The 13,345-nt window shown below is 44.0% G+C and overlaps 1 protein-coding gene across 1 annotated transcript in view; it reads right to left on the reverse strand.

Moving 5' to 3' along the window:
• LOC136847895 (dnaJ homolog subfamily C member 11) overlaps nt 1-13,345 on the reverse strand; it is a 186,528-nt gene that overhangs the window by 74,296 nt on the left and 98,887 nt on the right. Inside the window, exon 10 of the mRNA XM_067119935.1 lies at nt 1,907-1,970. Coding sequence (XP_066976036.1) covers nt 1,907-1,970 — 64 coding nt within the window. The remainder of the gene's footprint in view (nt 1-1,906; nt 1,971-13,345) is intronic.

The following is a 13,345-nucleotide window of genomic DNA, read 5'->3' on the forward strand; positions in this document are numbered from 1 at the left end:
TGAATAAATTGCCATGAACCAATGCTGCCACACATTGGAATGCTGGATCTACAGGTACTGAAAGTCATGTAAATAAAACAAGATTATAAAAATTTTGATACTTTTAAATGATTTTATACATCACAGTGTGGTGGTAGTATCGAAAATGGGTTTGTGTGATTGAATTTTTTAATTTTGCTGTTGTGATTTTTTTTATGATGTTTTTATATGTCAGTTAGTATGTAATCAAGTTTATTTTTTCTTTTTTTTATTTGCAGTTTGCTTCAGCGGAAGTGTTAAGATAAGATCCACTCCCCTTCACCTGAACCTGCATGTATAACAGCATTTCTGTTGGCAATTAGCAAATCAGGCAAACAGCTGGAACATCACTTCTTGAGCCATTGTAATCAGAAAGCACTGATGGAGTAAGAGGATGAGAGATAATAATTTTTTGAAGGCTCACCTGTGGTTCATTCAGCTTTTATACTTGGATTCAGTTTCTGCAAAGAAGTGTGATGCTTAGACGGAAGAAACAAAAAATATGCCAGACTGCAGAGACAAAAGCATTTGGTCAGGCCGCTGCCGAGTTGTTCAAAGTTGATGGGCTTTCAGTTCAGTTGGAAACCTTAAGTAGTGTGTGTGGAAAAGGAGAAATCACCTCAAGGAGGGAGACAGAAAGAGTAAGACTGAGAAGTTTGAGGTGAATCAAGGACGTGAAAAAGGTTACTGAAGAAGTTGATGTTGACAGTGAAAAACTAAGTAAAGAATATAACATTGGCTTCCCTGATTTACTGACAGCAAGGCTCAACTAGTTTAAGGTTCTCTCGATAGTTGGGGGGAAAACTATAAATATTAAGATTGATGAATCAGGAAAAGCACTGTATATTGCTGAGGATAGTTGATAAGCTGTAGTATTAAGGTTAATAATTTGCACCAGACTAATAATCTAATACCTTTTATATAAACAGTACATTGTTTGGTTGATACTGTATGCAGTTGGAGTATTTTGTTTTTTTTTGGCAGTATCAAGATTGAAATAGGATAAGTTTTGATGAATTATAGCTTCAAGGTTAAGCTAACTCCCAATCTGAAGGAAAGGTCTCAGAGATCATAGTTGGGGGAACACTATAGTATTAAGATTTGTTGACGGCAAGGCTAATTAGGTTAAAGTTTTCTTGATAGTTGGGGGGGGGACTATAGGCTTAAGACTGAAGTAGGATAAGTTTTGATGAATTATAGTGTTAAGGTTAGGTTAAGTTTCCGTTCTGTAGGCTAAAGTAGTAAGTAGGTTAAGGACAATCAGAGTTTCATTTAAAAACCTCCAAATCTGTTCCCATCATACTGCACCAATTGTATACTAAATGAAAAGCCCCTACAACATCAGTGGAAGTATGTCTGTACTAGAATAGCATGTTAAACTGCAATGTACTGTATGTTAATAAGCATTACTGTATTCCCCTTCTCACTCATACAGGAATTTTATGCTTGGCCTAAAAAATTTACCCATTTTTAAAGATCCTGTTTAAAAATTTACTGTTTTTTCATACTCATATATGCCTGCACATACAGTATTTTCCTTCTATCACAGATGTGAATGTCAGCTATTTACAGGCAGCCCCCACTTGCCAGTGGCATTGGTTAACTGCATTTCGGTTTTACGATGCTTGGCTAATGATGTCATTAACCAGATTTTTGGCATCAGTCAACGATTTTTGACACCAGTAAGCGGTTTATTGTTGTCGGTAAGTGGTTTATCGGTGTCAGTAAGCGATTTATCGGTGTTGGTAAATGGTTGATTGATGCCAATAAACCGGTTAACGGTGCCACAAAGTAGTTTATCAGTGCTTACGGCGTCATAAGCACCGTTTACAGTATTACCATAATCACTGTAATGTTCTGGTTAACGACGACTTTCAGTTATTGGCACTTGGCCTGGAACAGAACCCCCGTCATTAACCTGGGACTGCCTGTACTGATAGTTGCATCAACACCTCATATCCTAGCACTCTAACCTGAAATTATTGGAAAATTTATCAGGAGAATGAAGACCAGTCAGAGACAGACTTAGGACAGCCCTTAAAAAATGACATTTTTATAATAAAATAAAGTTTTATATATACTTACCAAGTAATTACTTAAGCTAACGATTATGCTCGCACGGTATCCTAGATTCAAAATTTGCAGTAATGCATCAGTTGCAAAGTAGGGGGTGACAGGCCCCGCCCACTGCAATGGGAGTGTGGAAGCGGCTCACAGCCAACGATGTCATTCTATTTTATTGCAGCAAAGTCCATGAAAAAAAGGGGAGAAAGGAAGGCTCCGATTCAGTAATTACTTTGTAAGTATATATAAAATTTTATTTTATTATAAAAATGTCATGGCTACGCTACCATATTTGTATACATGTACTGAATACCCTAGTGTAGGCTAGGCTATATTCAAGATACGTTTTTTCCAACATATGATGGGTTTTTTGGAACCTAACCCCATTGTAAGTAGGATTATAACCGTATAAACATTTTTAGAGTTTTTTTTTGTGTTTGAACTATCAAAATAGGCAGTTTTAAGTGTTTTTAGAAGGGTTCTAAGTATTCGCAGATTTTAGCTATCCATGGGGGAGGTGTGGTATGCATCCCCTGCGAATACGGGGGGTTAACTGTACTGCAGTTTTCAAACACCGTTTCCATTTCTTTCAAATAATGAGACAAAGATCGATTTGCACCTCCAAAAGCTCGACTGAAGAATGGATGAGAGGGATAAATTGTGCATGAGGGCGAGAGAGGTAGCCACTGCTCTGACTTCATGAGCTCTAACTTTGCTCAAAGGAAAAGAGTCTTCGTGAATCTGGGAATACGCTTTGGAGATCAGGTCTCTAATAAAGAAAGATAGGGCATTCTTTGAAAGAGGACGAGAAGGATACTTGACAGAACACCAGAGACTGCTAGCAGGTCCTCTGATCTCAGTCCTATGCAGATGGTACCTCAGGGCTCTGACTGGGTAAAGAACCCTCTCCTCTTCATCCAGGCCCAGGGTTTCCATTAAATTCCTAATGTGGGAGGAGCAAGGCCAAGGCTTAGAAGGATCCTCATTCTTAGCTAAGAAGCCTAAGGTGAAAGAGCACACTGCATCCCCTTGGGAGAAGCCTGCCCCCTTGTCAATCGCGTGCAGTTCACTTACACGTTTGGCCGTAGCCAGGGCTACTAGAAAGAGGGTCTTCCGCGTAAGGTTCTTGATGGGAGAGGAACCGAGTGGCTCGAAAGGAGGACTCGTAAGCCACTTAAGGACTACATCCAAGTTCCAAGACACTAGATCATATTTCTTGTTTGGAAGTGTTGAAAGACTTAATGAGGTCATTAAGATCCTGGTTAGATGAAAGATCCACATCTCTGTGTTTTAAAACAAAGGTAAGCATCGCCTGATATCCTTTAACAGTGGACGAGGACAGACTCCTACAGGTCCTCAGGGCTAAAGATGTCTCAGAAGACGAGATGTGATGTCTGAGGCACCATCAACAGAATACTGTCCACTTTGACTGGTAGACGTTGCAAGCAGATTGTTGTCTGCACATTGCAATAGCTTACACATCAGCTCTTGAAAAACCTTTTGCTCTGATGAGTTTCCTGACCATCTGAAGCCTGTCAGAGCAAGAGTGGACAAAGTCTACCAGAAGACGTAAGAGGTCCGGGAACCATTCCTTCATGGGCCAGAATGGAGCTACACGTGCCACTAAGACATTGTGGTGTGACACAAACTTGCTGAGGACTTCCCTCACCAAGTTGAAGGGTGGGAAGGCATAAAAGTCCAGGACTAACCAGTCTAGGAGCATGGTGTCCGTCGCCCATGCCATGGGATCTGGGGTTGGAGAGCAGAAGAGAGGAAGGCGATTGTTTCTTGAGGTGGCAAACAGGTCTAAGGACGGTTTACCCCACAATCTCCAAAGGTCAACAGATCCGGTGGTCCAAGGTCTACTCAGTAGGAAGGACCTGCTTCTGACTGCTCAGTTTGTTCGCCAGGATGTAAATTTCCCCTGAATGAAGCCGGTGACCCACGTCACTTGATCCTGGTAAGCCCAAGGTAGAAGGTCCTTTGCAGTCTGGCAGAGGGAAAAGGAATGGGTGCCACTGTTTCTTGATACAGGCAGTCCCTGGTTATCAGAGGGGTTCTGTTCTGAGGGTGTGCGCTTTTTTAGCGATTTTTGGGGCTTATTGGGGCCGAAAAGCACGATTTTCGGTTATTGGTGCCTCTGTTAGGTATGCATTGGAGAGTTGTCTGAAGGTCATTCGTGCACTTCTCCTTCAAAGGATATCAAAGAAGCCAGTCGTCCAGGTAAAGGCTGATGTTGACACCGACTAGGTGGAGCCATCTGGCGAGAAGGGAGAGGACTCGGGAGAATACTTGAGGAGCTGTGGAGAGGCCAGAGCAGAGGGACCAAAACTGGAAGACTTTCCCCTGGAAGATGAACCTGAGATACTTCCTGGACATTGGATGGATGGGGATATAGAAGTATGCATCCTGCATTTCCAGCGTGATCTTCCAGTTGCCTGGATGAATGGAAGCCACGAGTGACTGACTCGTCTCCATCTTGAACTTCGCCTTCCTTACAAAGAGATTGAGGGTGCTTACATCTAGGACCAATCTCCAACCCCCGAAGTTTAAGGGACTACAAACAGACGATTGTAAAAGTCCAGGGAGTGTACGTCCTCTACTCTTCTATGGCTCTCTTCAGAAGGAGAGAGGATACTTCCTTTGAATGGGCCAAATGTTTCTCTGAGTCTCTTGAGTAGGCTGTCAAGGTGACGGGAGAAGTAACTAAAGGAGGGTTCTCCAAGAACGGGATGCAGTAGCCCTCCTTTAACACTTTGATGATCCACCAGTCTGCTCCCATGATCCCACTTCTCCCAAAAAAGGAGAAGCCTGGCTCCCACTAGGGCACAAAGGACTCTTGGTTCACTTCTTGGACGGCAGCTTGGAGGAGGAGCTCTTAAAGGATCTAGATTGGAACCAGAGGTGGGAGCAAGGTCTAACTTGCAGTTTGGCCTTATTCCCATGAAAGGTATGCTGTTGCAGCTGAGAGATCATCTTGTGAATACACAAAGAAGACAAAGAACTCTTGGGGCATTTAGAAGAATGAGCTAGCAGGTCTTGAGCGGATTTCTTCCGGAGATGGGACGCGATCTCTTCCACGATTGACTGGGGAAAAGAGAGAGAAGAATCTAATGGAGAAAACAGCAAGGTGGATCTCTGCGAAAAAGTGACTCCTGTGGCGAAGGAGCACCAAAGTTCTCTCTTTTTAAGAACTCCAAAAGCATAAAGAGCCACGAGTTCTAAAGAGCTGTCCCTGATGGCTTTGTCAGCACAAGAAAGAACACTGAACAGGTTTGCTGTGAAGAGCTGTCTAAGCCCTTGAAATCCTCAATCTTCTTTGCAAGGGCTCCAACTGTCCAATCCAGAAAACTTATCACTGAAGAGGTTCTTAACAAGATGGCCCAGTTTCTGAGGAAGAGAAGAAAACTTTGGCCGAAGCAAAGGCTGGCCGACGAGAAGAGTCGATAAGGCCGGAGAAGTACCCTTGGGAGGAGGCAGTGACTCCCAGAGAGGGAGCTTCCCCAGTGATGTATGGCTGATATTTCCTTTTGACCAAACGAAAGGGAGGCTGGGCAAAGGTCGCTTTGCCCTGCTCTCTCTTCATCGAGAGCCAGTCTTCAATCTCTTTCATTGCTTTCTTGGAGGAGGAAGAAAGCACCATCTTGGGAAGTCGAGAGTGATCTTCAGGAAGACTCCTCATAAGGAAGGAAGCAGGAGATGATGGAGCAGCCGGGGAGAAAAAGGTAAGAAAACTCGCCAGCAGGAACCAAAGAAGAGATGCACAGGCTTTGGGAGGAGAAGTATCTTTTTGACCTCCTCTTCACCTTCCAACGAGACCGGAGACGGACAAATCTTGAAAAGGCTTCGAAGAGGGCACTTTCCTAATGGAGCTCAAGATCTCCAACAGCTGTTTATTGAAGGGTGCTCCGAGGTGGAGACTTGGCATTCAAGAGAAGACAGTTGATAATGAGGAGGAATTGGGTGCCCGGACGATGGTGCCGGGCACTTGGGGTCCGCAGATGGGTGCATGGGAGCAGGTGCTGGGCGCACAGGAGCAAGAGTTGGGTGCACAGGAGCAGAAGCTGGGAGCACGGGAACTGGAACTGGGCTCTTGGGAGCGGGCGCTAGGAGCACGGGAGCTGTAACCGGGCTCTCGGGAGCGGGCGTTGGGAGCACAGGGCGAGATGGGATCCCAAGTGCCAGGCACTTCGAATGATGCTTTGGGAGTTTGGAATCCTTGGGAGAGAACAAAACAGAATCTCATGGATGAACAGGTAGCTGAACCAAGGTGAAAACTGAAGGTTCCACTCCATAGCTGCAAGACGGAGCCAAGTCATCCATGTGCCTTTTCAGTGGCCAGGACGAATCAAGGAAGAGTCTGCAACTCCCGCGGTCGGAATCTGAGTCCGAGCTCGAAGACAAGCGGCGCACATCCAATGACATGCCTTTCCAGCGGCAGTCTGTCGAAGCCTGGGATCTTGCAACAGGCTCGACTGAGGGGGCAGCAACTCATGGGCAAACCCTGCCAGCCTCCCTTGGACCTCTGGTATGTCTTCTCCCAGATTCAGGGAGCAGGACACTGACCTTTGTCTAGGAGAACCAACGGGACAGGAAACCACCTCCTCCACTGACACTTCACTTAACACTTTATCACTGAAACTTTGTCCATCAGGACTCTCTGGGATGCCCCTATCTCCGACACTGACTTAACCACTAGACTTAATTTCTTGTCAAACTAAGAGTCAATGCTAGACTCAAGAACTTAACCTTACAGCCTCGCTGCAATAGCGGCAACTGGAAGAGCTAGAATCAGACATAGCTAACTAGAAGAAAAGTCTAAATGCACTGACGACACATAAAAATACCTTGGGCTAAACGAGACTGAAATACTTCACCGACTTCAGCAAGCATTCAACAACCAGCAAATCACGCAAGACTGCAATGACCGACGTGCTGACAGCAGCGCGGCATAAAAGAGAATGACGCCGTTGGCTGTGAGTCGCTTCTACGCTCCCATTGCAGTGGGCAAGGCTTGTCACCCCCCGCTTTGCAACTGATGCATTACCGCGAATTCTGAATTTAGGATGCTGTGCGAGCATAATCGTTAGCTAACTAATTACTTGGTAGGTTACTTATATAAAACATATATTCGATAATCTGGTTGCATATACCGTACCCTTAACTGCAAGTCATTTTCTTATTAATTGTAGAATTACAGTTAAGAGTTGAAATTCAAGTAAAAGTCTCATCAAGATTAATATACAGTACCCAGGACCTGACAACAAATTGAAGAAAATGTTTATGATAGATGACGGACATGGAGAAAACACAAAGTCCACTGAAGATCACTACTACTAATAATCATAGTCAGACTGAATACTCACACTGAATGTGAAACTGTGAAAGCAGGGAAACAGGTTCCACCTACCATACTTTATTTTTCACTACATATTCATTTATCATAAGTGAGAGGCACAATAGGAAAGGCATTAGTAATGTTAAAAACTGAGAAAAACATGTTTAATGTTTTAAAAAACCACTATCTTCCAAACCAGCCATGCAATGTTAATCAAGTTTGCACCATTTTAAAGGATCACATCACTGCATATCCTTAAATTATTTTATAAATTGGTTTCATTCTTCAGAAGCAGCCCAAGAATGTAAGGTAATATGGCACTGCGCACTATGTCAATTGCAAAATCTAGTGTGAAATACCTGTAAATATTCAAATAAAAATGCAAATATTCTGGTTTTTCTTTCTATCTAACACTGCTTGAGAGAGAGAGAGAGAGAGAGAGAGAGAGAGAGAGAGAGAGAGAGAGAGAGAGAGAGAGAGAGAGAGAGAGAGAAAATCCTTCAAGGCTGTCAGCTTGCTGCCTTTACATTATGTCCCAAGTACTGGGGCTGTCAAATGGGGCAACGTATGGGGCAAGATCCCTGAGATCATAGCCATTCAGAAGACAGGTATAAGGAGGCATACCTAGGAGGCAGGGGCACAGCAGACAGGTCAAAGGACTTGTGTGAGTCATACTTGATGCCAGTCATGAATGTCTGTCATGTTAAAAATGGTCTTGATGACATAGCATCCTTCAGTGAGTGTAATTTAAGTAAGACTGGAATACTTCAAAGTTAAGGAAGATTCTTGCATTATGTCAACAACATCAAAGCTTCCCTGGATAGCATGCTTGATAAGGTTAATGTATTCACCATTGCTGCTCACCATGAATTTTCTTCTTAGCCTTGCTCTGATGTTCCCCAAGGCTAGGAAGTGATGCTCTATTGTAAAGGGTGTTTTTTTTAATGTGCAGAAGACAGAAGCTCCCCAGGGTGACAAGATTTTATTTTGCCCGGCACAGCCGTCTTAGAATAGGACGAACCTCACCTGGTGTTTTGTGATTAGCCTCAATGTGCCATAACCTCATCCGACACATTCATGGCTGACTTCTGGTTTTTATGGTAAGCACATAAATTGTATAGCCATGCTTTCTTGTATAAAAAGAAACACTAGTCTGCAACTTTGGTGTTAGCAACAATTGCTGTCTATCAAAGCATAGTGCAATAACTTTTTCAGCATCACAATTAATGAAACTATCAAGCACTGTTCTATTTCATGATGTAAGTGTTTTATGCTTCCAAGTTCAACTTGCATCTCATCCAAATGGACCTGTACACAACCCTTTTGTGTATAATTCTGTATATCTAAATTTAAAAAATCACAAGTATTGTATGTATTAACTTTTTGGATGAGAAACACATGTTGAACTCAGTCCTAAACACTTAATGTAGTAATTAAAAGTAACACCCTCAACATTTGGATGCTCGTCTCACGAGTTTAATATGATATTTTTATGATAAAATAAGGTTTTACTTATACTTACCTGGTAGTTACATATAGCTGTCGTCTCTGACGCGCGGCAGAATTTTAAATTTCACGCTAGCGCTAAAAACACCTAGGTGATCCCTCTACCAGCGCCCTCTATAGGTAACAAGGAACTATCCCAACAATGTTCTAGAACCCATTAAGTTTTAAGCCCACTTGACATGAGAGGGGAGGTGGGCGGGTTTATTTCATGTAACTACCAGGTAAGTATAAGTAAAACCTTATTTTATCATAAAAATATCATTTTTACTTATAGGACTTACCTGGTAGTTACATATAGCTGATTGGCACCTTTAGAGGGGGTGGGATCATGTCAGCCACATATATTGTTAGAAATCAAAACATGAATTTTAGTTCCTTACCTTGAAGGATTGCTGACTCAGCGGTTACTGCCTCTGTAGTCTGCTTATCCCTCGATTGTATAGACAGGATATAAAGGATCCGGGTGTCAGATACAATCTGTTAGTACTTGCCGTGAGGACAACGCCGTGACGGACAAGACTTAGTATGCCCTTGCTCTGGGCGCAGAAACCAAATTAACAATAAGGGATCACCTCTATCACCAAAATATAAAATTAAAAACTTTCAACCATAAAATTAAAAGATTGTAGGTACTCTAAACCAACAACATAGTACCTACAAACGACGCAACCAAACTCAATTTCCAACTTCAAGGAGAAAATGTTAGTCGGATAGGGTTGCCCCTCTTTCTCCCTCACCCACCACCGTGTCAGTAACTACTAAAGGCCCTAAGGTACTGCCATTGTCAAAATCAGTCTTCAATTCTGACAAGTAATGCGATGCGAAGATCGACTTACATCGCCAAAATGTAGAATTCACAATCTTTTGCACTGAGAGGTTGTGCCTGAAAGCCAAAGAAGTAGCTACAGCTCTTATCTCATGTGCTCTCACTTTCAGAGTTCCGTGTCTGAGTCCTGACAATTCACATGGGCTTCTGAAATAACTTCTCTTAAGAAGAAAGCAAGAGCATTCTTAGAAAGTGGTCTTGACGGGTTTCTCACAGAACACCACAAGTTCTCCGAAGAGCCCCTGATACCTTTTGTTCGGTGAATATAGAACTTTAAGGCTCTCACCGGGCACAACAATCTCTCTTGTTCTCCTTCTCCCACAAGATCTGAAAGGCTCTTAATGCTGAAAGACCTCGGCCATGGTCTGGGCGCATCTTCGTTTCTTCGCTAAGAACCTAAGAGAGGAAGAACAAACAGCTTTTCCTTGAGAGAAACCAATAGTTTTGTCCAATGGCATGAACCTCACTCACCCTCCTGGCTGTTGCGAGTGTTACTAGAAAAATAGTTTTCTTAGTCAAGTTTCTCAGCGATGCATTTGCCAAAGGCTCGAATTGATCTGAACAAATCCATTTAAGAACGATGTCCAAATTCCATGCTATTTGTTTAGGAACTTTCGTCTTCGAGGTATTAAAAGACTTAAGTAAATCTGTTAGATCCTGATTGTTCGAGATGTCTAGACCTCTGTGCTTAAATACCGAAGCAAGCATTGATCGATACCCCTTAATCGTGCTCAAAGACAATCCTTTCTCCTTAAAAAGGGATAGCAAGAACTTCGCTATTTGATTTAGAGAGGTTTTAGAAGACGAAACTCCATGTCTATTGCACCAGGTTCTAAATTGATTCCATCTAGCCTGGTATACTGCGTCCGAAGACTTTCTTCTGGGTCGCGCAATAGCGCTTGCAACCTCCTTTGAAAAACCTCTCTTCCTGAGGAGTCGCTCGACAGTCTGCAGGCGACAAGCCGTAGAGCGGACAAGTTCTGATGGAACCTCAGGAAGTGGGGTTGTCTGAGTAGATCTTTCCTCGACGGGAGGATCCTCGGAAAATCTGCGAGGAGGAGGAGAAGATCTGGGAACCATTCCCTCGATGGCCAGAAAGGAACGATTAGAGTCATCTTGGTGTTCTTGTGGTTCCTGAACTTTTCCAAGACCTTCCTGATAATTTTGAACGGTGGAAAAGCGTAAAGATCTAGGCAATCCCAACTCATTGTCATTGCATCCACCCAAAGTGCCTTGTCGTCCGGATCTGGGGAGCAATATACTGGGAGGCGTTTTGTTCTGTCTGTTGCAAACAGGTCTACTAGTGGACAACCCCACAGATTCCACAATCGTTTGCAAACCTGCGGATGTAAGGTCCATTCCGTGGGCAAGACTTGATTCTTCCTGCTTAAAAGATCCGCTGTTACATTCCTCTCGCCTTTTATGAACCTGGTCAATAACGTGACCTCGTTCTCTTCCGACCATTCTAAAAGTTCCTTGGTCGTCTGATACAGGGAGAAGGAATGAGTGCCCCTTGCCTCTTGATATAAGCAAGAGCTGTCGTGTTGTCCGACTGAACTAGAATAACCTTGCCTTTACTTCTTGCTGAAATTGCATCAGGGCTAGATGTACCGCTTTCAGTTCTTTCACATTTATGTGCAGTTCTTTCTGCTCTTCCTGCCACAGGCCCGAACATTCCTTGTTGTCTAAAGTCGCTCCCACCCCTGATCCGGCGTCTGACAAGAGTGTGAGGTCTGGGTTCTTGATAAAAAAGAGAAATTCCCTCCTGTAGCCTTTCCCTTGAATTCCACCAGAACAGCTCCTTCTTGATCTGATCTGAGATCTTGAAAAGAAAGGAATCCAGAGGGGTTTTGCGTGGCCATTGGCTTTGTAGATAAAACTGCAGAGGCCTCATCTTGAGTCTCCCCAGTTTTACGAACTTCTCCATCGAGGCTAAGGTCCCCAGTAAGCTCATCCACTGGTTGGCTGAGCAAACCTCGCGATGTAGAAAGTCGTCTATCATGCTTAGACAAGACTCTACTCTCCGTATTGATGGAGAAGCCCGAAAAGTCAGAGAGTCCATTCTCACTCCCAAATAAACTATCTGCTGTGATGGTGACAGGGACGATTTCGAACATTGACTAGTAGGCCTAGTTCCTTTACCAGAGATAATGTCTTCATTAGGTCCTCCACACATTTGGCTTTGGAGTGTGCTTTCAGAAGCCAGTCGTCCAGATACATTGACATCCTTATTCCTTGTAAGTGAAGATTCTTCGCCACCGTTGACAGAACTCTTGTAAACACTTGAGGTGCAGTTGACAGTCCGAAACAAAGAGCTCTGAACTGGAAAACTTTGCTTTGGAAAACAAACCTCAGGAACTTCCTTGATTCCTGATGGATAGGAACGTGGAAAATCACGCATCCTGGAGGTCTATCGAGACCATCCAGTCGCCCGGTTGAAGAGATGCTAACACCGACTCTGTCGTTTCCATCGAAAATTTTGTCTTCTTTACGAAAACGTTCAATGCGCTCACGTCTAGAACCGCCTCCAACCTCCCGGCGCCTTTGAAACTAAAAAGAGACGGTTGTAAAACCCCGGACAGCATGGGGTCGGCACTAACTCGATGGCTTGTTTCCTTAGTAGTGCTTCTACTTCTTCTCGAAGGGCGCAAAACTTCTGAGAGTCGTTGGAGTATGTTGGAAAACGACTGGAGCGTCCGATAGAGGGGCTTTTGTTGGAATGGGATGGAGTACCCCTCTCGGATCACCTGTAAGGTCCAAGGATCTTGAGTGACCTTTGCCAGGCTTCCAAGAACGACTGGAGTCTGGCACCTACTGCTATGTGGAGGACAGCACACTCATTTCTTTTGTTGAAAATTGGAAGGTCGAGTAAAGATTTTCCTTTCCCACGAAACTTGGAAAAGGGCCGAGAAGCAGACTTGCCCCTGAACGTCTTGGAAGTGTCCGAAACACCGAAGTTTTGGTGGAAGTAGCTACCGGAGTAGTCTTCTTTGGCTTCTTTGCTGACTGAGCCAACAGGTCCTGTGTTGCTTTTTGTGTGAGAGCTTCAGCAGTCTCTCGAACTAACTCAGCGGGAACAAGTGGTCCTTCGACAAAGGAGCAAAGAGGAGAGCAGACCTCTGGCTGCGGGAAACACCCTTCGCCAAAAAAGAGCACCAGAGTTGTCGTTTCTTCAGAACTCCGGTTGCAAAAACCGGTTAGCTCAAGGCTGTCGCATACCCCCTTGTCTATGCAGTCGACTACACCAGTGAAATCCGTCGACTGCGCATCCGAAAGTCCAATTCTTTGACTTTCCTAGCCAGAGCCGCTACTGACCAATCAAGGAAACTGATGACCTCCACAACAGCGAAAATACTCTTGAGAAGATGATCCAACTCTGACTGCGTGAAAAGATCTTCGCTGATTGAAGAGCTGTGTGACGACTTGAATCCACTAGACTGGAGAAGTCTCCTTGAGCGGAGGCAGACACACCCAAAGAAAACGTTCTCCAGTCTCGTACCACATGCGGCTCGCGATGAGCCAATCTGGAGGGTGGAAGACAAAACATACTCTTGCCTTGCTCTCTCTTGTCTGAGAGCCAGGAATTAATTTTC

Source organism: Macrobrachium rosenbergii, chromosome 17, assembly GCF_040412425.1.
Source record: "Macrobrachium rosenbergii isolate ZJJX-2024 chromosome 17, ASM4041242v1, whole genome shotgun sequence".
Classification (NCBI taxonomy): domain Eukaryota; kingdom Metazoa; phylum Arthropoda; class Malacostraca; order Decapoda; family Palaemonidae; genus Macrobrachium; species Macrobrachium rosenbergii.